We start from the raw sequence: 23,253 nt of genomic DNA, 5'->3' as shown, positions 1-23,253 counted from the left end.
CGTAGCAGCAGCAGTGCATCACGTAATGGCGCCAGAAAAGTACGGTTTTATCGCATCGCCACTGCTACTGCGGAGCACACCATGTGATGATTTTCATCAACAGCGCTGCTCTAAGCAAACACTGAAACAAACACTGTGGAATTACTGAAGTGGCCGACTGGAGACTGCATAACTTCGGAGCGAAGTTGAACAGTTTTGCGGCAGTATTAGAGACCAACAAGCTGAATAACTATGTCAGACTCAGAAGTATTTGAGGAGCATCGGAAAGGGGCTAGCGACTTGTCAGACAGCGCCTGATGTCTCTCACGCAGAGACAGAGGACTCCGACATTTAACTGGGGAGCCACAACTCGTGTGGGAAAGATGTAGATTTGCTTGACGACTAGCGACAAGCTTCAGGGGTTGTCAACCATCATACCGCGGTGGTCTTGTAAGCACTTATTCTATACGCAGTAGTGCGATGTACTGACGAAGGCTTTCCTGTCCCTGTCTGGTAATAATATTGTTCTGGCATTTTGTGGAAACCCTTTAGTTTAGCCACTTATGTGCTTCATTGCTCACGGCGAGTGACACATGCCGAGCGCTGCGTTGTTGCTGCTACTGCTAAAACCTATAGATGCGTTGCCACTGCACCTATTTCTTGTTGGGCGGCGTGGTCCCGTTGCCTCAGCCAAGCAGAAATTGTAACAAAGATTCTTCTTGTTGCGATGGTGTCACCGCCATAATTACGGTATTCATCAGGTGGGAAGTTCTCCGTTGGAAAAATGCCTTTCACTGGCACATGATACGGGGGTCCACGTGAAGTACATATCCCACATGGATGACGCGACTTGCAGCAGTGACGAAGTTCGTGGAAGGTCTCGCCGTATTCGACAATATTGCCTTGCACGCTGCACACTGAACAGCGCCTCTAGCTTTTCCCGAAGAGCAGGGGTACTCTTTGCAGGAGCATGCGCTACCGCTGCTCACAATGTTCTCGCTGTCCTCGGCTTCTGAAGACCGCAGCAAGTGCGCGGTCAAAGACTCGTGAACTTAGGAATGCAAATACGGACATAAGCCTGCGATGCAAGCAGACGCCTACAGCATACACATAGCTAAACCATCTGTATCCTCTGGGAGGACGATATGATGCTGTTTTTTCATGACAAACGCAGATCTTAGCGGTACAACTGTCTGGAAGTTTTAAAAACATTTTGGGATGCTAGTTGTCATGACGAAAGCAGCTCGCTGCGGTTTTCAGTAATCGCAGCAGAGTCGCTTGCCAAGCCAACCCTGCCGCGAGAAACTCTCCGGCTAAACGAGGACTGCTAGCCTCCCCGTTGTTGCACTGCTTGTTGCACTCCGGACGCAGGGACAGCCTGTGCGCTTGTGTGTGTGTGCTGACCTAGCAGCCTACGGAAGCCACTTGGAGGATCACAGGCTGGGAAAAATACGATGGAGGAAATGACTAAAGGCTGTTCTGCATTAAAGACTGTGAGTCCCTCCGACAAGTAAAGAATACGCAACCAACGTAGACAAACGTGAAGTGGCAATGGATAAGATTCTATGCGATGGTGTTAGGGTCCCAGCAGAAACGGTGCTTGACATTTTCATGAATGGCGCCAAGTCTCTTCATCTGATCTTCCGACAGTTGCACGGTCAGCGCTGCCAAATTTTCCTTCAGATGCTCCTGGGATGTGCTGCACGGAATGATCAGCAGCCCCTGCTGACGAGGCCACCGCAAAAGCACTACGCTGGGTGGCTGACTAATTTCCTTCGCGATCTGATACACCCAAACACATTGGAATCCGCAGATAAACCGATCAACATGACAAGCATGCCCTCAAATTACACACGGCCTAAGCCACGGCCAACACAGGTGAACGCATCACGCCGGTCCCGTCCCACAAGATCCCTCACTACACACTCAAATGACGCTCTAACATTTTCAACATGGTCAGTAAAAGGTAAACTAGCGGTAGTACAGGTGTGCCGAACCTCCTTCACGACCGGGTGGTCAAGCAGCCTGCTTTCCCCGGACCCAAGCGAGGAGTAGGCCTGAAGTACTATATTGTGCTTCTTTGCGAAGGGGATCAAATCGGGAACCCAACACATTGGGTGCCACTCAAGCTGCAGACAAGGCAATGCACACATATACAAAATACCCAATAACTGGCTGGCCAGATCGGAGCCACAAGACAGGGACGGCCAGTCCTTCTGCTATCACCCACAAGTTCACGAACTAGCCAAGTCAGCGGCAGTTCCGGCGCATCGGTGTTAAGCGCCTGTACCTGGTTGACCATTGGCATGATCTTCGCGCCGTCCTGCATCAGCTGCTCGATGTGCGGCACCAAGAAATTCGACACCCCAATCGCCCGGACCTAAACAAAGAGAGCCAAAGCCTTGCACTCCCCTATTCAAAATCCACAGCCATCTAGTGCTCTCGTTAGCACAACCGCACACGTTCGCGACACATACACAATGCAATCTATTCGCTCCTCCACCCCCATGGGGACGCCGTTACTTTTTTGAAAACGAATGCAAGGGATACGAACCATTCACAGCTTGCCTTTTTCTTCTCATACAACTGCTCTAAGGCTCGCCAACTCTCCAGCCGCCTCTGCCTGTTTGCTGGGCTGTTGGCGTCCACCCCGCCGCTGCCTGAAAGCGCGACATACGCACAGTTCTAGGCACTTAGCCCGGTGTGTACGTGCCTTGGCAAACACAACTGTACACATAAACTTGAAATACGCACAGTTCTAGGCACTTAGCCTGGTGTGTACGTGCCTTGGCAAACACAACTGTACACATAAACTTGAAATCTTGGGACAGCTGTTCGCCTCCAACTGTTGCGGCAGCTCAACGCAGACAAGTCCGTTCACCTGGCCAATGTATTAGATACAGGTCGAGCTGCTCCACTCCTAGACGCTCGATTGTGCCTTCAAATGCTTTCTGAACTGCTTCCGTCCCTTGGGCATCTTCGGGCTTCAGCTTGGAGGTCAAGAATATCCTGGGGTTTCCTGCAGCACAGCAGCAAAGGTGGCACCGCTCCCCCACGCTAACCGCTGTCTCTAAAGTTATTAAACGCTTAACTGAGCACTTATCGCTCGAAAGTTCGCCACACACCTGCCTCCTTCAGGAGCTGCCGGATCTCCTCCTCATTTCCGTACACTGATGCGGTGTCAATCAAAGCGTATCGCTCTTGAAGCGCCCCGAAGACCCCAGATCGCAACCTATCTCCGCGAAGCCGCCATGTCCCTAGCCCTATAATGGGCATACGAACACCGTTGGATAGTGTGCAGCATTCTGCAGCTGCAAGAAGATCAACCCCAGCAAGGCTCGGGCAAGTCATTGTCGATACACCGCACACAAAAGGATAGGAGAAAAGGAGGGTGAAGAATGAAACAGAGATAAAATGAGAAAATGTGAGAAGCACATCATGTGTGAAGTGCACTTGCTTATCGCGCTGGGAGCGAAGTACGGACACATGCTTCGCGCGCTGGCAGCTGGCAGACATGCACTGTACACACGACAACGGCACAACGTCCGATCCCGCAACTAAATGCTTTTTTCTCTGTGTGCGGATGGAAATAATCTAACCAACAATTTAAATCACGAAGCTATCCTCAGCAGATGCTGTGGCAGAAGCAACAGACACACAACAAACAGCGCAATCGATCATCTCTTTTCCTGGGTGGCGCTACACTCTTCCAGGCTTTTTGCTCCTGTCGTCATGAAGCCAAGTTATTTTGACAATACGGAAGTTTGTTTTTCAAAATGCAATTTTAGGGAAGGTTGTGCAGTAGCTAGAACTTCACAGCTGGACAACCCCGCCTAATGATTCCGATTGTGATCTGCCTGGCATTCCCGCACGATTTAAATTGAGAACGGTCCTTTATGAAAGGAAGCTACCTTTACTAGTGATTAGTCCTCACTACATGGGGTGTAACATGTTCAGAACCTCAGTTGGCTCTCTTCACTTGCTGGGCTGGGTAGTGTGGGAGTGTCCTTGACTGCGTAGGCCATGCGGCCGGCGTATCTCCTCTATTTCCAATATTACAACAGCAGTGCCGTAAGTAGAGGTGCTAGGCCTGGTGCTTTGAGTGGCACGCAGCTACTTATTTAATGGAGTTGGCGCGCGAAAGTGCATGAGAGGGGAGGGCGGCTGGGAACAGGGGAGGTTGCGATTTTTGCGGCTTAAAGCTACTCAGCAAACAGTTGTAGCCTCTCTTCGCACTTGTAATGTGTTGCCATAATATGTATGACGGTTTTGAGCTGCTCTAGACACAATTCCGTGCATCAGAGGAAGCAGTAAATCGGCAGTGCCAATTGGTATAATTATCGTACTACGTGGCAATTGGCATAGATATAGTACTACGTGACACTGGAGACACGGTTGTCAGCCTCAATTGGGCAACGTTATAAGGGGCCTCGAGTGCACCAAGATGCCCACAAGGAATCATCTTCAACGGCTGCCTTCAGACTCATGATTTTTGCCTTCGGGTGGAACGTAGTGCTGCACACCACAATCGAGCCAGAAGGGAGCCTTCGAATACCTTATGCACCGAAATGAAGATACGCAATGTACAAATATATTATAGTATACCTAGAACCGTAGAGTTCAGACGGTGGCGAGACCATGTGAGTACCGCAAGAAGTCTTGGCATATAGGGCCGGCAATGCACCTGCAAGTGAAGGGATATTTGTACACGCCAAGAAGCCTCCTCGATTTCCTTTGAGGCCCTGCCACTGCTTGGTAGAAATTTCTACCCTTCTGCCTTTCTACTGTTTTGGTATGATTGCAGAAGGGTTTCCAGAGCTGTAAAATGAGTGGCAGAATGTACTGGCTGTGTCGTGGTTAACCAGCTACAACTAGGGGCTGTTCCAGGAAATGCGCACTACCACCTACCCCATGCCTATAAATGACAGCTCATACTTTCAGCTCGCATTAGCACACACATGCTAGCACATCGGGTAAACATGTGACCATGTTCACTAAGAAGTATCATATGCACCTGGGTAACTCATACACATGTGGCCCAGCAAATGAAGATTTCGCACCGGAGTTGCCCAAACGGCGAGCACCCAGCGAAAACGGTGCAAACTAGCAACTTGAACAACCGAAAAGCCAATTAAGGGGGGAGGGAGATGTGTGGACCCCATCCAGCCACAGTTACTAGAAAACTCTGGAAATATTTTGCAGATTCGCACAGCAAACACAACCAAGCAATGACTCCAAGCCGTTTCCTCACTACTCACCACTTCGGCTACTCGGATCGTCAAAAAAGGAATGCGATCGTGATTGTGCGCCCTTGATTAATAAGACCACGTTCCACTGTTCTTTTTCAAATGCTTGTTGGCTCGCCGGGGATATTGTTCGTGGGGATATTGTGGACACTGTCTGGCTAAAACAGAACAGAATCGTTTTGAACTGCAAATATAATATTTTGCGACACCAGAACTGGTGTATTTTGTCCCCGCAATGCCCGGTTTTAGGGCAGGGGAAATCTAGCACTTCGCCCTTTTAACGGGAAGCTTAATCATCTTCAGGTACTACCACCCACTGCAGGCCAGTCTTGGCCATGCTGTCCCAAGCCTGGTAGGTAGTGTCGCATTTAGCCTGAATTCTTACCAGGCCCTTCATTTTTCTAGCCTACTCTTTGGTGGCTAGACACCGGAGTAGCGCGAAAACCTGCTTGCTTCCGCGTTCAGTAAATAGTTGAGGGTAGCACACAAATGTGAGCTAGCGAACTGCCATACAAGTACCTGAACGGCGCTCTGCATACCCAATATAATATTCATAGACGCGAGCTTAGAGATTAATCAATGGGAAGAAGCTTTGCTAGACTCTACCATCGTGATAAAGCCTACGCAAAATTCTTAAGACACGGAAATAGCGATGTTGAGTGCAGTTTCAAGTCGTCACGCGCTCCAGTGTGCCCATTCCCCTGTACAAAAGCTCGCCAAACCGAATGTCTAACTTGAATAGAGTTTATATGCACAATTTAGGAGATGCATCTCGTTCCCTGGCCAACACCATACTGCTCCATGTGCGGAGCAGCGGTGTAGGGATCAAGCAATCGTCACGCCACAGCGTAGGGGAGGCGGCGGCGCCTGTGCTTTGAAAGACTCTACTTGAAGGGAAAAAAAGCCTTGTAAATATGCTACGGACTATTCATAGTGCACAGTCTGCCTTTTTTCCACAAGATCCAGAGATTGTGGAGCCCAGCGCTACAACTGGAGCGGCAGCGCCACAGGGCTGCACTTCAGATGCACAAGAGGGTCAAATGCTCTCTCTGGTCGCTTTGTTATGTCACATACGTGGGTTTTTACTCAACAACAAGTAAAAGGTACAGCGGAATTGCCATGAAAGAGGCAAAAGCAACAGCAGGTGCATGAGCAGTGCCAACAGGAGCAACGCCACCGCCTCTGTCCCAGGAAGCGCTGCAAATGAGCAAAACTGACGCGCTTTGACCTCACGTTCTCATGTTCTTGTGTGGTTCGTTTTCCCTTTTTGTTGAAATTGTACTGTTTTACTTATTAGACGGTGTATACGTTGCGTATTTTCACCTCCGTTTTTCACCTGTGGCATAAACAGCTACTCGCGGCAGCTCCCACACTCTTGCGCGGTTTCTATCCATGATTTTTCCTCCCTTTCGCTCTCTTTAACTCAAATAGGTAAATTTAGCAATTTGATGAAAAACGGATCGTATCATTTTGCTGCTTCACCTGGAGCTGCCACTTTTGTTGCCGCTGCTGCAACTGCTACTCCCTCGATCTTGGGGGAACAGCTATGGTCTGTAGCTTTCAATAGCTCCTGTGCAGCATTTGTTTCCCGCTTTCCTTCTATGAGAAGGAATTTAATGCTATTTAATAGGGCTTAAGGACCAGAGTGAACCCCAATTCAACGGCGGTTGCTTTTACTACTGGCGACGACTGCAGCAGCTAGGGTAACGCTGGCAACAGCTGCAGTGGAAGCAAAACGTTCAGCCACGAAGGGCGCCTCGACCGCTTCATGGTTTTGTGCTGCACATATTGCGCCCGCTTCTTGGAAATTTGCAGCTGCAGCAGCAACCTGGGGCGCCGGCTTCGGCTGTTCGCGACCCTGCTTTGGTTGCTGCTGTGATAACGGCTTACTGAGAGGCTTTCAGGGCCTCATATGTGTTCTGAGACCACCATGGCAGCATTACTGCCTTCACTTGGCCTGGTTGCACCGACGTCCCGAGAAGCAGCGCGGCTTGCGTATAGCAGCTACAGCAGCAGCAGCAGCTGTGGCCGCACGAAAGGCTTTTCTACTCCGTCGGCTCTTCCAGCAGTCCTTTAACTTTTCCCATGTCTCGCTGGCGCGGCATTCTTTCCCGTAGCACAGGGCAGTGCAACAGCAGTAAAACAGCAACAGGCGCAGCTACAACGGCAACAACGACGCCAGCTCAGGAGGGCTATGGCTCCTCCGCCGCCACTTCTCCTGACAAGGAGGTCGGACGAGACGGTAGCTGCATTAGTTGCTGCAGCTTATCGAGCTGTGGCAGCACTTCGGGTGTGTGGCTACCACTTGCTGCCGTAGGGAGCGACGAACTGCTGGGCCTGCATGAGAGGAACAGCAGCGGCAAGCAGCAGCAATGCATGCGCCGAGGAGATAGCTGTAGCACAAGCTGCACCCGCAGAAGCGCTCCATTTTTGCCCGCCTTTACCTGTAGCAGCAGCAGCAGCACAGTGGCTTCCCCCACATGCCGCACCTGCACCACAGGAAGAGCAGCAGGACTACAGACAAGCAACAGCCGTGACAGTGTCGGCAGCGCTTTGTGCGGCTGCATAGCTTGCATCAGCCCAGGAATTCACGAAGTGCCTCTGCCTCCGCAGGGCTGCCATCACATTTGCCCTAGCGGTGTTCAGCAGCGGCACCAGCGGCAGCCAACCGAGCTGCCATGCAGTGAAGCAGCAGCAGCACAACAAACAAAAGCAACTCCCAGAACAGTAGCAAGGGAAGAGGCGAGCTCTTTTTATGAGTCTCCAACGGAATTTTGGGGGCCCCATGGGGTCCTTATGGCGCGCAGCGTTTTCGTAGAGGGCCCAACTGCAGTAGCATCACCTGCAGCTGCATCGTCTTTTTTGCACAGCGACTCCGGCACCCCCTTGGAGAGCGGACAGCAACAGCAGCGTGAGAAGCAACATAAGCCACAGCATCAGCGCCTTAAATGTCCCAGCAGCTCAGTTTCGTTGGCGGGGTCTTCCCTGATGCTTCCGGCGCCTTCTGCTGCCGCTGCTGCTCTTGCGGCGTCTGCAGTTTCACCCGGAGGACCCTGGAGAGGCCACTCGCTCGAAGGCCGTGTTATCCTTTTGGAGAGTGGCTGCAGCAGCGGCGGAGAGAGCAGCAGCAGTAGCTACTACCGCCACTGCAATAGCGACAGTGCAGTGGCAGTCGAGCCGGCCTCTCTTGTGGCGAGGACTTCAGGGGCGAGATCTGCAACGGCGGCAGCAGGAGCAGCTGCAGATGACGCCGCAGAGGCAGCCGCAACAGCTGCTGCAAAGGCTGCAGCAACAGCTGCAGCAACGGCTGCAGCAACAGCTGCAGCAACTGCAACGGCGACAGCAGCAGCAACAGCTGCTGCGACGGCAGCGGCAGCTGCGGCCGCAGCAGCAGCAGCAACAGCAGTTCCCTGTTTCTCTGCGCTTTTCGAAACACCTCTGGATGACCCTGACCCTGCTGCCGCAGCGACGGTGGCCAGCAGAAGCAATAGCAAAACGGAGGCAACGGAAATCTCCGACAGCAGGGAGAGCCTTCCTGTTGTGCCACAGAGGCGTTTGTATCAGCAGCATCTGTCCCGCGGGCGCATGCTACCGACGCAACGCAGCTTCAGCCACGGCAGCAGCAAAAACGCCATCACAAGTTTATCTCGCTTGTCATTTCTTTGGAGTGGCAGCAAACTTTGGCGGGCGCCGCTTCAACAGCATCAACGGCCGCAACAGGCCACCCGTACGCACAGCAGCGGGAATCTTCAAGCTGCTGCTACTGCTGGATCTCTAGTGACAGCGACAGGAAGAGTGCGAAGGTGCAATACTGCGGTTGCAGCCGTTCTTGAAGACGCAGTGGGAAGCTCGTCTGTTAACCAAAGGACAGTTGAGAGACCTGACGCTGCTTCTGCTACGGCTCCACAGGCAGCGTCAGCTTTAGCGTCTTGCTGCGCAATGGGGTGCTCTTCTTCTAGTTGCCGGGGAGTTCACGTAGTGGAGAGCCCGCAGCAGCAACAGCAGCGCGTGACGCAGGGAGCCCAGGTGGTGCAATGCCAGCCGCCACAAGTGAAGCAGCGAGAAGTACAACAGCAACAGCAGCGTCGGAAGAAACATGGTGTGTCCTACCTGCTGATGTGGCGGCGTCGCCACACAAAGGCCAGCACAGCACCAGCTGCTGCTCATGAAGCTACGAGTTTAGAAGCAGTGGCAGCAGTTCCAGGAGAGGAGGGCTCAGGTACTCTGTTTGGAGAGTCCGCTGGCCGTAGAGTGCATACCAGCCCCCTTGTAGTTGGAAGCTGCGTGTACACTGCAGTGGGCTCTGAGCTAGCGCAGCAGCAGCTTCAGCAGAGGCAGCAGAAGCAACGGAAGCAATGCCAAAGGTATGCAGAGGCACAGAAACAGTTGCAGGTGCAGCAGCGCCTCCTCCTGCAGTTGCAGCTGCAGCACGGTTTTCCACAGGCCTCCCTGGGTGAGGCTGTTGGCGATATTCAAGCTGAAGTCAGCCCAAACCAACGTTGCCGCAGCAGCAGCACCAGCGCTGCTGCAGCAGCTGTTACGGTGCCAGTAATAACTGAGGCAGCAGCAGCAGCTCCAGGCGCAACAGGAACATATGATACGTTAGATTCAGCAGCGGCCGTACGTAACCACCTAACAAAGGAACACTGGGAACATCAACAACGTGAAGACGCCGTACTGTCAGTGGCCTCATCAAGCACGCCTGCAAATCCTGCAAAAGGAGTAACAGGTATAGCAGTACTGTCAGCAGAGGCTCCTGCAGCAGATGGAAAAGCAGCGGGAGAAACTGTGCCAGTACCACTCGTTCCAACAGCTCCAGCTCCAGAAGAAGGCGCATCCGCAGCGTTGGCACCAGAAAGGGCAGCAGCAGCGGTAGCCAATGCACCGGTTCCAATAACTTCTGCAATGCCAGTAGCGAAGGAGGGTGTATTCGCAGCGCAAGAGCCAGCAGAAGTAGCAGCTGCAACAGCAGCAACAGACTGTGCCAAAGACAGCTCATGGGGTCTTGATGTTGCCACCGCTGTCGCCGTATCTCTCTGCGACAGAGAAGTATCTCTCTGCGACAAAGAAGCCTCAGCTTGTTCATTTGAAAGCATTGGGTACAGTAGAGGCACCAGCAAGAGCCAAAGAAAGTGCCCCGACGCTGGCGGCGGCAGTGATTCGCTTGAAGAGTTTCAGAGCTGCAGCAGCAGCACCAGCCTCAGCAGGTGCAGCAGCGACAGGGACAACGAGGGACGCGGCACAGTAGGGGGGTGGATGTCTGGGCAGTCCATGTGGCAGCAGCACAACAGCAGCAGCGGCAGCAGCAATGGCTGCGAGGACCTCGAGGAGAGACTGACGGAGGCGCTTGGCATCGGCCTGCCGTACCGAAAGTGGAACAGACGAGGTATCAAGGCAGTAACACTAGGCATGGCGCCAGCCGCTGCCGCGGATCTGCTCTTGGATGCGCGCCGTGTCCACTGCGACCAAAGTAGCGGTGAGGACAGCCGCAGCAGCAGCAGTTCACCCGGGCTTCGCCGTAGCTCTCGTGTCCTATCCTCAAAAACGCCGCAACCACAAAAGACTGCACGTAGTACTTGCTGCTCAGTGGAGGTAAATGAGCGCGCCAAAGAAGCAGCAATATACGCTGCGGAAGCTGCTGCAGCTCTAACCGGCCAGGGACTGTACAACCCTACTGGAGTCTTCAGTGGTGGCAGCAGCACGCGCTGCAGCATTTCAGAAGAGCCGTCACCAACATCTGCCCGCGCTACATGCAGCAACAGCACCGGCAGTGGTTTGACAAGGAAAAGCGAGAGTGTGACTGCTGCTGCGAGGAAAGCACCACCTCCGGACCCGCTGGACGCATGCTCACCTTGTGCTGCTACGCCGCCGCCACTGGGAGTGCCATGCTGTTGCTGCAGCGCGCTGCAGCAACAAATTGACACGGATCCAGCAACTGCAGCCGCAGCAGCCGCGGTAGCAGGCGAAGGCTGCCCTCAGTGTCTCACAGATAGTAGTGAAGTGGACGAATTCCTCACTCCATTTCTCAGCGTCCTTCAGCATGGCTCTGCAGCGGCCGCTCCTTCGCCTGGTGTTGCTCTAAAGACACCTGTACGACCCTGTTGCCGTAGCAGCAGCAGCGTAGGCGGCATCGGTAACAGCGTAAATATGGCTCCGTGCAGCGAAGAGGAGTCATGCGGCACCAGAGGAAGATGCAGGGGGAGCTTTTGTTGCAGCATTTTTGAATGAGCATGTCTGCCCCACTGTGTTGTTCGGGTTCGAAAAAGGCCTTTATGTTTCAGAGGGAGAAGCAGCACGCACTGCAGCAGGAAGTGCAGGAGCACCTGCTGTTAAAGCCGTAGAATGACACTGCTGAGAAAGTGCACGCTTGCTTTGTATATATCTTTCCTTTGGTCTGCATGTATTTTAAGCTGTCGATTGTTTTTCATAGGGTTCCATACTATCTCTGCTTACACCATATGCATACCCACGATAGTGTCTCCCCGAATAGGGACCTCAAGGCACTGTTGGAAGGGCCCATGATGGAGTTCTTGTTGCGTTAAGCCATTTCGTTTGTCGTCTTGTGACTCTTTTTCTCTATTGCTTGCTGTATGGTTTAATGTGGCCCAGTGAATGCATCGGGACCGGCATCATGAGTTGCTGCCTCCCCAGATGCCGCGGCTGCAGTAAGGGCAGCAGCAGCTGTAGAAGAAGCCGCTGTTGCTATTAAGGTGGTGTTAGACGTTTGGAGAGCTGCAATAAATCAAGATATTTCAGGTGTGTACGACCACTTGGTGACACTTTAATTCCCACGGCACGCCCGCCGGGTTCGTGCTTTTCAAGTATTTTATGCTGCAGCAGCAGCAGAGGTGGCACAGGCGGCGTGTTCGTGACTCTCGATTGAGACGTGGAAAGGGGTGTGGAATGGAGCAGCAGAGTAATTTGTTCCGCAGGCACATCACGCAGCAACGGCTGCTGTGTACTGTACGCTGCCAATTCCAATGCCTTCATCACTTGCGTTCACCATTTGCCTTCATTACTTACTTCCCGGAAGCCAAATACGCAGAAAGCAGTGCGCCTGTTTCTCCCACTCATTATACGATAGGCGGGGATAGAAGAGCCGCACTGCGCCAGTAATAAGACAAGCAGGGCTTGCAGCATCTGAGGCTCCAGCTACCATCCGTTGTAGGGCTGCTGGTGATGATGTAGCAGGAAACGACCGCTGCCGCGTATGCGTTTTATATTGAAAAAAGGCGCAGCCAACAGAGAGGTGACGTTTTCATAGGCATTCAAGTGGTATCTGGGGAGAGTAGGCCGATAGCCAGTCAGGGACCTAGTGCTGAGTGTTAATTAGACATGCCGTCGGTCACAGTTTGCAGGTACCACTAATGTGCAGTAGCCGCAAGCAGATGTGAAGCGGCGGCACAAAGCAACGGAAACAGGGACTTCCGTGTCCCTTGAGAGCACGAGCCAGTTTTGTAGCCTTTTGCGGCAGTTATTAAACTCAACGTCTCGTCTCCAGGACTACTACCTGTGTGTGTTGGGAGTTCTCAATGAGACACGGAGGTGGTACAGTTTTGGCCGGCCTTATTACGGTAGTTAGAGTGTTCGGCCATTTCCACTTGCACTTTAGAGTGTCCAACAGCTACGCAGGCTTGAGTAGAGAGGACGTAAATCCTTTTGTTGAGATAAAAAATACGTGATGCCTTTTTTTGTTGAGATAAAAAGTACGTGATGCACCCGATCCAGGCAGTAATTGCATCCATGTGTGCCAGTTTGTGCCCAGCAATACCCCAGTGTCAGGCCACAAGCGCACATTTCAGGAACACAGTGCGGCAAGTTGATCTTTATTCGGCTTCCTAGGCTACATATTTTTGTATAAGGTACCTTTTGTGCAGAAAATCGGGGTTCGTGTTGTTGGGTGCGGGGAGGTGAATCTAGCATTAGCAAATCGATGCCAGTGACTCCGGAGCAGGCCACTGGTCCACAGTCCACTGGTCCGGCGTCGCTACGATCAAGAAGAAGGCATTAAACAGGACGCCATATTTTCCCTTATGTGGAATTAAAAAGGCATATCTTGAATGCCAGGAGAGCAAAAAGCAGGTGTGCCGAGAGTTGATCGCAAGACTTCAGTGCCGACGCTTCCGGAGATCACTTCTTGAGGGGACAAAGACAGCCTCAAGGACCATTCTTATGTCTCCTGCAGTAGTAGCTCTTGTTTTGTTGACAAGCCATTGCAACAGGTAAAATAATAAACAACGCATCGCGAAGGGAAGGAAGCGTCAGGCACATGAAGAGCTCGTGAGAGTCAAAGCAAACCCCAAGACCAACAGCCACGCTGCGGCTCTTAAAGGATATACACACACCGCTTCACTCCTAGTTAAAAGGCAGGAAGTGTGAGTGCTGGAGGTTTCGGAACCGCCTGTGTTGCTGCTGCCCCCTTGGTGAGAAACTGCAGTGCTCAGACTGGTTACAGTTCCTCCCTGCTGCGCTATTTCAGTTCCATTCTGGCTTAAAACTCAGGGGTTTGTGCGCGGCCCTTGATCTCCTTCGAGGATGAAGGGTCCAGGGGTTTCAAGGCTGAATGGTGGAGTGCACAACGAAGCGAGTCCAGTGGAACCCACAGTACAGTCTGTAATGCCTCCGAAGTACCCCAGAGCATCCTCTGGTTCTGTGAGCTATCGGTGGAGGTCTCAGACGATCATTGTGGCCTGCGGTATGGTACAGAAACGCAGATATCCCTATCTGTTGCGAGACACTAGAGCCGCTAAGCTTCCAGCAAAGCATATAAAACTGCCTATGGGGCATCGTGGCATCAACTTACTGTGCACATTAACCCTGAAAAATATTTCAGTGCCACAGGCCAGAATTCCAGTACACAGATCTTGCGAAAATTTGTGTATTTGGGCTTATGAGATTTCCGTTTGCACGTATTAGCGTCTGTCTTTGTTTGGCCTAATGGCTTTATACCGGCTTCCTGCGTCTTGTTCACTTTTGTGTTTCTCTAGGCAGCAACGAAAGCGGACAGCTTGCGCACCCGCTCAAGCTACATGCAAATGCTGTCTATCTCCTGCTGCCCACCCCAGCCACTTCTTTGGAAAAGGACAAAAAGCAGGGAGGAGCTTCAAGGGGCTGGGCCAACAAAGACAGAGGGAAAAGTCAAAGCTTCTCCGATCAGAGAAGTTCCCCTTTCGCTGCAATTGAAAGCAGCGGCAGCAACAGCAGCAATAAAGCGAGGGGGCACACCTGTAATTCTTCATGGGAAAAAAACAGAAATTTGGATGGATCAGGACCGTGTAGAGCTGCAGCTGACTTGTGGTATGTAGCAGCAAAGGAAGCGGCAGCCGTTTCTCGCGTATGCAACAATCTGTTGAATCTTGGGAAGGACATGCAGTTCGCCCCATATCCCTCAGGCTGCACTGCACGTGACAGGCCTTTCGAAGGTTTCGAAGGAAGACTTGACAGCAGCAGCACTGGTGGTGCTTTGTTCCTGGCACGGCAGACTGGCGCCTCTTCTTTAAATACAACGGTAACGGCAGCAGAGGCACTAGAATATACCGCATCCGTATCACCCTCACATCTCCCCAATAGAGAAGCGCTAGCGCTGTTAGAGGGGACGAAAGGACAAATGACAAGGAGAAACGACATCGCTGTTAATAACTTTCCAGGAGCCACGCCTGCTTGTTCTTCGTTTGCCGTGGAAACGCCTTTTGAGGTCAGGAAAGTATAACTCTTTTGATGCTTTGATACAATCTTGAAACTCCTGTGCTTTTTTATGTCGCTGCGGGTGTGATGTTAAAGCGTTAATAGGTTTTGAAGGTCAGATGTCTAGCATGTGGTTATTGGGGTGTGCGTGGCTCAGACAAATGTACGGACTGGAAAAGCGGGTATTCTGAGGAGGATCACAGTGGGTGGCTGGGGTTCTCCAAGGGCTCCTCATCCATGGGTAGCGCGAGAGTTGCTGCTGGAGGCATTGAGAGACGCTTCTGAGGATGGCTGCCGTTGGAGGCATCTAGAGAATGCCGGCTGGTCCAATGCATGCCATCAGGAGCAGCATCAGCAGCGTCAGCAGCAGCCAGAGCAGGATCAGCCCAACGTGATTAGGGTGTATTGCGGAGCACAGCACTCAGCAGCGGTTATGGAGGAAGGCGGGCTTTATGTATGGGGAAGCAACAGCTGCGGCCAACTAGGAATCGCTCCTGCAGGTGACTTGGATAACTCCGCAGCGTTACTGCAGCAACAACAGCAGAATCTGTTTCAGAGTAGCCGCAAGAAAAGCAGGAGCGTCAAGGCAGCAGTGGCAGCAGCTATGCGCAGACAGCGCCTGCCTACATCCCTATGGAGGCCGTCAATCCTCCCTATGTTCGGTGGAGAACACAAAGTACAAGCCGTTGCCTTGGGCGGTGAGCAGAAGCTGCTGCATGTTCTTTTAGTTTCGCGTTGATTGCGTTGCTGTGTTTCTTGCATCGACTGGGAGCATGGCTGTTAAATACCCTTGTGTAGCGCATTGCCAAGGTGCCGCTAGATTTGCAGCTACTGTGCTCCCGCTCGTTGCTTTTACCCCTGCGGGTGTTGACTGCGGTCCAACTGATATTGACCCTGATTCTGCCTATGCTGCGTTTATCACTGCTGTTGGGCTATGTCGGCCACGACCGCTGCAATTTCTGTTGACTCCAACGGAGCACAGTAAGCTGCTACGTGGTCTGACACGTTGTTCAGTAGGTGCTCTTTTCGCGTCCTCTTTTGCTTATGTTGCTGCTGCAGGGGAACATAGCATATTTCTCTGCCGAGATGGCTCCATGTGGGTTTGTGGCAGCAATGCTGAAGGCCAGCTAGGCCTCTTTTCAGCTCCCCAACAGCCGCTTCTTTTTGCTGCACTACCCCAGAGGATGCCTATAGAAGACCGGACAATGTACAAAGGCCTGAAACCTCCAATTGCCGCTGTTGCTGCTGGTTACAGGTCTGTAGTAGCTGCTGCCCCGGCAGGAGGGGCCACCAACATAGAGTGCAAGCAGGACATTGCACTTTCTTCGCAGCCTTGAAGTCAGCACATTGTGCATTCCCGAGCTGCGAACCTCTATTTACTCTCTTGTTGCTCCGTTGTTGCATCGAAGAATGTCTAATTTTGTGCTCCCTCAACTGCTATATTCTGCTTTCACGAGTGGACGTAGAGGGGTCTTCGCACCTGCTGCAGCTGGAGCCGAGCTGGAGCTTCAGAAGCAAATGCTTTTTTGGCTTTCCGCTTCAGGCATTCAGCTTGTATTGATTGCAGAGATCAGTTGTTTACTTGGGGCAACAATGAGGTAAAAATTTATCTTCACCGTAGAAGAGGATTTGCCTCTCCGCTGCCGCTGCAACTGCATTTGTTGCGTCCGCAGCTGATGGCTTTGCTTTATAGCGGCTTCTGAAGTGCCGTTGTCGTGTGGTTATTATTTCTTTCATCGCTTGGTCGATTGTACTGATGTCTCTTGCCCGTACTGGGATGGCTCTTTTCTCCTACTGTTGCGGCTGATCCATTGCTGCGGCACGGCACCTACCATTCTCAGCGACTGCCGTTTCCTCTTCTGCTTGCAGTATGTTTGCTATTTGCTGTTTCGCGTGCTAGCTCTTCCCTTGCAAATTATTCTCTTTGTGTCGGCTCAGGTGGTGCTCTTCATTGTTTCTGTTTTCTTGCATTCCTGCTGCAGTTTGGACAGCTGGGTAGGGAAACTTCCTGTCGGAGCCTCAGTCCCTTCAGGCCCTCTCGTGTCCGCTTTCCCTTCGCCACTGCAGTTGTGCAGGCACGTCTTTTCACTATAGCTGCTAATGGAGACGTATCTGCATTTCATGCAAGAGGTGCCACTTTTGCTGCTGTAGGCCGCAAATGTCCATGCTTTTGGTGTCGTGCCTGTCGGTGGCCGCACCTTTTGAACCCCTTAGATTGCTAGTGGCTTCAGTGGCTGCTGCACCCTCCGCATCATTTTAGCCTGCGTCTTTCACTGATTCTGTAACTGCTTGTTCGACTGCTGCTACTTGTGCTTGCGTTGTGTTTCAGGTGTGCCTTGGACGGTGGCACAGTGCTTGCCTTTCTGATGAGGGTCAAGTTTATGTTTGGGGCCCTGCCGTCGTTGGCTCTTGGGAAACACGCAAGCTGAAAGCAGTAAGGAATGCAGCATCACGATACGCCTTTTGAAAAAAAGAGTGGACAGATAACTTCGGAACTCCAATCCTGTTGTCTATCTTTGAAGTGGCATTTGCAAGATTTTGCGCGTCCAATAATGCTCCTTGAACATTATTGGATGCCTTCATCTGCTATGAAGGTTTTACCTGTTTAAACTATGAGCAATCTGCAATGCTGTCGTGCTGTTACTAACACATGAGTGCATGCATTGGCGCTATCACATGCTCTTTTGCGCATGTTTATAAAAGTATCTACAAGTAAGCCCACAGCCGCACAGCCGTGTGAATACGTTTCTCTCTCTGTGCTCGTACATCTGCCCTTGCATTGAAGCCTTTGCAAGCACAGAAAAAATTTCACGTTGCAGTAGCATGAATGGACGCAGCCAGTTGTTTTGTGCTGTCTCATCACTTGCCAATTCAGCAGTGGCTTTGGCGCGGCCGCCAGATGCCCACGAAGACGCACCACCTCTGTGGCCCTCAGCTACTGAAGGGCTTGGGGAGTTTTGCTACACGCGTTGTGTGCGGCGGCACACACTGCGCTGCAATCTGTGCTGCGGACAGGAGCAGCGAGCAGCAGTTGCTGCAGCAACTTCTGCAGCAGCTGGACTGGAAGGGCCAGAAACATAAGTCTACACTTTCAACTGCTGTCGTGAGGGAGGAAAAAAATAAAAAGGAAGGGAAAAGGCTGGGACGTCCTTCGAAACTTCTCTTCTCAAGACCTCTTCAGCAGTACAGGGCCAAGCTAGCTCAACAAGCCCAGAAAAAGAAGCGTACGGAGCTGAAACTCCGTGGGGAATGGAAGCATACGGGCTTTCAGTGTCCCTGGAGACCCTCATTTCATTTAAACAGATGTGAAATATACGGATCCATGCAAGCTAACCTTAATATGTTAATCACTGAAAGGCATGCCGCTTCCTTTAGTAGCTGCCAAATGTGGTGTTTTGGGGTGTATTTGCAGTTGCACCACAGCAAGAGAAACAGGAGAGCAAGAGCGCTTACCGTCAGTCGGGAGACAAACTGTTGATGTGGGGCAGAGGGTCTGAGGGACAGCTGGGTCTGAACTCGATCCGCAATGTTGTGAAACCTATAGAGGTGAGGAAACCAAAAAGGCTGATAAAAGCTGAAAAGACGAGTTTGAGAGGGACGCAATGCAGTGGAAGGAGAGAATCACGCACTAACTCATGTAGAAATAAAAGGAGGCTGAAGAAGGCAAGGGAATCGCAGCCTCAGGGAATTTACATACATGGTTACAAAGTGGACAGTGCGCGAACCACAGACAGCTGACGAAGGGAGCGTCTGCACACTCAAAGGGCAACAGAATGTCGCACGAAGTAGCCAACATATTCAGAGCTACAGCTGAGAAGCAACGGGAGGCCGACGCAAGTAATCAGCTTGGGCAACTTCTCAAGTGCCAATCTCTGCTGTGTCTCAAGGATTCCGGTACTTTTCTGTGACGTTTGCTGTCTCAGTTACCTTTCTTGCAGGACCCAAAACGTCCCTCCTACATCCAGATCCACAGATTGGCCCTTGGCCTCGCCTTTACGATTGCCGGCGTTTCATTTTGCCCCTCCAGTCACTCTTCCGAGGATGAACGTTCTCGCAGCTCCTCATCGTCGTCCTTCGCCTCTCTACCGCCCTCACTGGAGGCTACTAGCAAAAGCGGCTCTGTGGACTGGTCAGAGAAGACAAGTGGCCTGTATGGACGGCCCCCGTGGGTGCCTCCGCTCTGCTTTGCTCAGACGGGTCCTTCCTTTGTTTCCATTGATAAGACGTCAAGCACGTCTTCAAATGCAGAAGAAAAAGCAGCAGGGGACGGTGGCTGGACAAAAACGGTATTGAGGGAGATAACTGTCTCAGAGGCGGCTGAGGCAATTCGCTGCTCCAGCTTTTCCAGAAAAGAAGACCCGTGCAGGAGTCACTCACTACGTTCTTTTCCCCTTCAGGCGCCTTTGAGGAGCTTGTCGCCTCCGCTGCGGCGCAATACCTTTAGTTGTGGACTCAGCGGTTCTGCTGAGGGCAGTTTCCATTTTACAGACCTTTTCAGCTCTGCAGTCTCCTCCGACAGTCTTCCTCATTGTCCTTCGGCCTCTTTTGGTAAGTATGGAGGCCAGTCAGGGTCCCATCTCCGTCCTGACAGAGCAAATCTGGAACAGCACGCCTGCGTGTTGCCCATTCAGCTATATGCATGGGGCAGCAATGAGCAGCAGCAGATTCCCCTATCTCCCCAACAGAGACAGGAAACAGGGAGAAAGAGAATCAAGCTTCCAAAGCGAATTGATCTTGAGGCACTTGCGTACAGTGCTCTCCAGAACATCTGGACACCTCCACTAGCATATACTGCTGCCGGCTTTGGAGGCAGCAACAGCAACTGCAGTGGGGACAGCAGCGGCAGCGGAAAAGGAACTGCAGAGGCTTCACCGCAGGCAAAAGATGCAGCAGTCACCCAACGTATTAAGGGGCATCTTTTTTTCTCACAACGACTTCGGACTCCTCTTCAGATCCTGCGGAACTATCGGAAACGCTCATTCCTCGCAGCAGCACCAAGTACAATGGCTGGGCCTGCTTGTCAGACCCGCAGGAATGCTGCAAATGAGGCGGGAGAACCAGAGCAACAAAGCCCATTGAAGGCATATCTTTCCCGGCTGCTCACGCGACTGGACTCTCTAGGGGGCAAGGATACAGAGGTTGGGAAGAGACAGGCAAAACGAGCAGAAGGGACAGACGACAAGACAGCTAACAAGGGCTCAAGAGAACATACAGGGACAACGGCAGCCGCGAAAAACAGAGCAAATGAAGCTTGCTTGTCTTCCAGCCCACATTCCATGGAGGTAACAGCTCCACAAACAAAAGGCAAGGGGGTACCTCTAAGGTCAAAAAGCTGTACGGAAACTAATAAACGGCCTTCCCTTTTCTCTGTAGGCATCCGACGGCTTCCCATATCTGTTACACGAAAACAGGCCAACTCTGCTGCTTCGAACAGATACAGCAGGCAAGCTTCACTATCAAGCAAAAGCGGAGGCCAACCTTTCAGTTCACGCAGCAGCAGTAGCAGTGGCGGCGGCGTCTGTAATACCAGCACCCGCAACAAGCTTGAAGCTCGAAGACGCAAAGGTGAGTTAAGTGTATTTGGCTCCGTACGCCGGAGCAGCGCAAGCCGCTCGTACACGGCCCCGAAAGACGACGACCCGCCCATGGGAACACGCGGGGAATTGGGTGCAGATGGCGTGTGGAGATCCATTGAAAGAGTAACAGTAAAGGATATTGCAGCAGGAGAAACGCACAGTTTGCTGCTGCTGGAGATTTCGTACTGGGAGAGAATCTGCAGCAGCAGAAGCAGCAGCTACAACAGAAGCCCCTGAGGAACAGCTCTGGAGCCTTCAAAACGCGGTCCCCAGCAATATAAGGACGTTCTTAGCAACATCTTTGCTACAGTAGCAACCGCTACAGGAGTATCCACTGCATCAGCACCCGTTGTCGTAGTATATCCGTAAACAAATCCCTTAAGTCTTGCCAATACATTAACTTTGTAAAGAAAAAAAGAGGGCCTTTCGGTGAGGCCCTCTTTTAGTGTCGTTTTCGTCGGATGGCGCGGCACCCGTGCCAGCAAATGGTACACGTCGCCTGCTGTGCAGTGCTACTGGAGGCCCTATGTGCTCATAGGCCCCAGGCTACTCTGCTGTCGCTAGAATTCCTACAAACTACGCCTCGGCGGGCTCAACTATGGCACTATTACCAATTGTGCAGGCCCCAATCGCAAGGGCGTACATCATTCGGGGCCCGATAGGTTGAGTCCAAACGTCAATCTTGACGTTTGGGCTCTCCAGGGACGTGGGTACGCGCCTGGCTTCAGGGCTTGGGCTTGAGCGGCTCGTAGTAGAAGGGAGGGCCCCCGAGGACTGCAGGTCTGCCCTCCAAGTTTGGGTTTAAGGGGAATAACACCCGCGAGACAAGTGCAAGAGGGATGTCGCCTATTGTGCCGGTATGCCTGTGGTGGTGGTGCTGCTGCTGGTGCCGCTGCAGCAAGTTCACAACAGGCTTCTGGATATGGTCCTGGCAGTTGACCTGCTGCGGGTGACCTCTTGCTGCTGCTGCGGCCGCTGATGCCACTGCTACAGCAGACGCGCCAGCCATAAGCTGGAGCGAACGCTCAGCTTCTGGGGAAGGCGCCCTGGCTCGACTATCTGTAAATCACAAAAAATGACGCATGCCCAAACAAGAAAGTTTGTTCTCTGGGTCGACGTTCTAGGGCTCGGACTAGAAGAGATGGCACAAGGCAGCGAAATAGACTGAGGAGCTACAGAACAGTTGCATCCGCATGCCCCAACCTTCACAGCCAAAAACCCTAAGTGATATGCGGTGGTTTCACACCTCTGGAAGGTGGTGAAATGTGCAGCTGCACATCTAACTAGAGACTTGGGCGTGTAAACGAGCGAAAGCTGCCGCGCATGAAGTGCGAGAGAGGAACAGGCAATTCTACTTTGTGCACAGAGCAAGGTACAGCAAACGACCAGAAATCCTTCTATCCCAGTTCAAGTCTGCGCACTATCTAATATATAAATATATACGTTCAAGTCTGCACCGGCACATAGCATGTGCAACTTGCATTGGCTTCCTGGGCGCACGGATGCTGCACTAACACGCCAGAGCATCTTTGCAAACAGCCGGGCAGATGCAGTAGCTAGCGTCTACGGCTCCCAACTTGGGGAATGTGGAGCTGTCGCTCGAGCTCTTTGAACTGTACGGTGTGCTGTTTGTGCTTTCTATTTGTTCTCTCAGTTGCATTTTTGTTCCCCTTGCCTGTGAACTGCCGCATGTCGTCAGGAGGCGGGGAGTACAGCATGTTGATTAAGACATAGCCGAAGAAGACAACAGCTAGCACGACCAGCAGCAACACAGGAAGCGACAGCGCCCAGTACCTGAAGCATGCGCAAAGCGCCGCCACAGCAGAGCACAGCTACTCAGCCCAGCTACCGCAGACAGCCACGGGCACACGCAACACGCAGAGGCCTGCACATGCGGAAGAGTTGAGACCGGAAACATCTGCAGGCGGTCAACATTGTAGGCAGCAACTCTGTAAGCTGCCACAAGAGTCTCCAACAAGCAGCAGCGCACAACGACAGATTCTGATGCCAAATGCAGGTACACGCCTCGTTTGCCCGCATGCAAAAATAGGCAGTGAGGTCGCGCCAGCTGCGATCTATAGGGTTGAGGGGAGAGAGTAGAAAGGAGTAACAGAAGCTGGAACGGCCAAGAAGGGAGGCCAAGAGGCGAATGTAGACGAGACGCGCAAAGCCAGACATGCTCACACAAAGGCCACCACAGAAGACTGACGCAAAAGGGTAGACAGGGCCTTTGCAGAAGGCATAGAAGCCCAATACGCGGCAAAGGGGAGGCAGCTGCAGCCACAGCCGCCACTGCAGCGACCCAGTAGACCCAACAGAGCCAGCAGCACAAGTGCGCTCAAGAAGTTTGGCTTGTCATGGGGGGTTCAGTTGTGTCGCCGTCTGGCTCGCTTGCCTGTCCGGGTAGTAGCTGATGCCGAGCCTCTCGAGCTGCTCTCTGCTGCTGAGGGACCAGAAGAAGTAGGCGAAGAAAGCCACAAAGGAAGTCAGCCAGCCCACAAAGCCGTTCACCTCTGTGGAGGTCGAGTCGCCCATTGTCAAGGAGCGGAGTTCGCCGCTCAGAGAGCGACAGGGGCACCGACAGCAGCTGCTATTAAGACAAATGTGCAAATATGGCTGAAGGCGAGTAGGGGGGCAGCAACACGCAGAGGCAAACGGGGCCCCCCAGGAGGGCCCAAGGAGAGGCAGAGGCGGCCACTCAAACAGGCAGAAACAGCAGCGCTCAGACAGGCAAATGCAGATATATGTGGGGAGCTGTGCAGGTGGAG

General features: G+C 52.4%; 5 protein-coding genes across 5 annotated transcripts; 3 read left to right on the top strand and 2 right to left on the bottom strand.

The window, feature by feature from the left end:
- Positions 1-1,542: 1,542 nt before the first annotated feature.
- On the bottom strand, positions 1,543-3,255 carry ENH_00038110 (aldo/keto reductase family oxidoreductase, putative; the record flags this gene model as incomplete). Its single annotated transcript, XM_013580472.1, has 6 exons — positions 1,543-1,761; positions 1,977-2,108; positions 2,270-2,359; positions 2,530-2,639; positions 2,861-2,998; positions 3,105-3,255. The coding sequence occupies 6 exons, from the start codon at positions 3,253-3,255 to the stop codon at positions 1,543-1,545; spliced, it is 840 nt and encodes a 279-aa protein (XP_013435926.1).
- A 4,055-nt stretch (positions 3,256-7,310) lies between these two features.
- ENH_00038100 (hypothetical protein, conserved) lies at positions 7,311-11,453 on the top strand (the record flags this gene model as incomplete). The annotated part of the gene is made up of 1 exon (XM_013580471.1): positions 7,311-11,453. One exon carries the CDS (start codon positions 7,311-7,313, stop codon positions 11,451-11,453), a length of 4,143 nt encoding a protein of 1,380 aa, XP_013435925.1.
- Positions 11,454-14,592: 3,139 nt separating this feature from the next.
- Positions 14,593-16,511, top strand: ENH_00038090 (hypothetical protein, conserved; the record flags this gene model as incomplete). The annotated part of the gene is given in 4 exon segments (XM_013580470.1): positions 14,593-14,919; positions 15,067-15,607; positions 15,969-16,243; positions 16,248-16,511. Coding segments are annotated over 4 exon segments (1,407 nt in total).
- A 1,225-nt stretch (positions 16,512-17,736) lies between these two features.
- On the top strand, positions 17,737-20,722 carry ENH_00038080 (Regulator of chromosome condensation RCC1 (Precursor), related, related; the record flags this gene model as incomplete). Its single annotated transcript, XM_013580469.1, has 3 exons — positions 17,737-18,151; positions 18,322-18,455; positions 18,833-20,722. 3 exons carry the CDS (start codon positions 17,737-17,739, stop codon positions 20,720-20,722), a joined length of 2,439 nt encoding a protein of 812 aa, XP_013435923.1.
- A 487-nt stretch (positions 20,723-21,209) lies between these two features.
- Positions 21,210-23,020, bottom strand: ENH_00038070 (phosphatidylinositol N-acetylglucosaminyltransferase subunit, putative; the record flags this gene model as incomplete). Its single annotated transcript, XM_013580468.1, has 3 exons — positions 21,210-21,544; positions 22,161-22,279; positions 22,881-23,020. 3 exons carry the CDS (start codon positions 23,018-23,020, stop codon positions 21,210-21,212), a joined length of 594 nt encoding a protein of 197 aa, XP_013435922.1.
- Positions 23,021-23,253: the final 233 nt, after the last annotated feature.

The sequence above is a fragment of the Eimeria necatrix genome, genomic scaffold, assembly GCF_000499385.1.
Source record: "Eimeria necatrix Houghton genomic scaffold, Enh_scaff27, whole genome shotgun sequence".
Taxonomy (NCBI): domain Eukaryota; phylum Apicomplexa; class Conoidasida; order Eucoccidiorida; family Eimeriidae; genus Eimeria; species Eimeria necatrix.
This window is presented reverse-complemented; position numbering and strand designations above follow the sequence as displayed.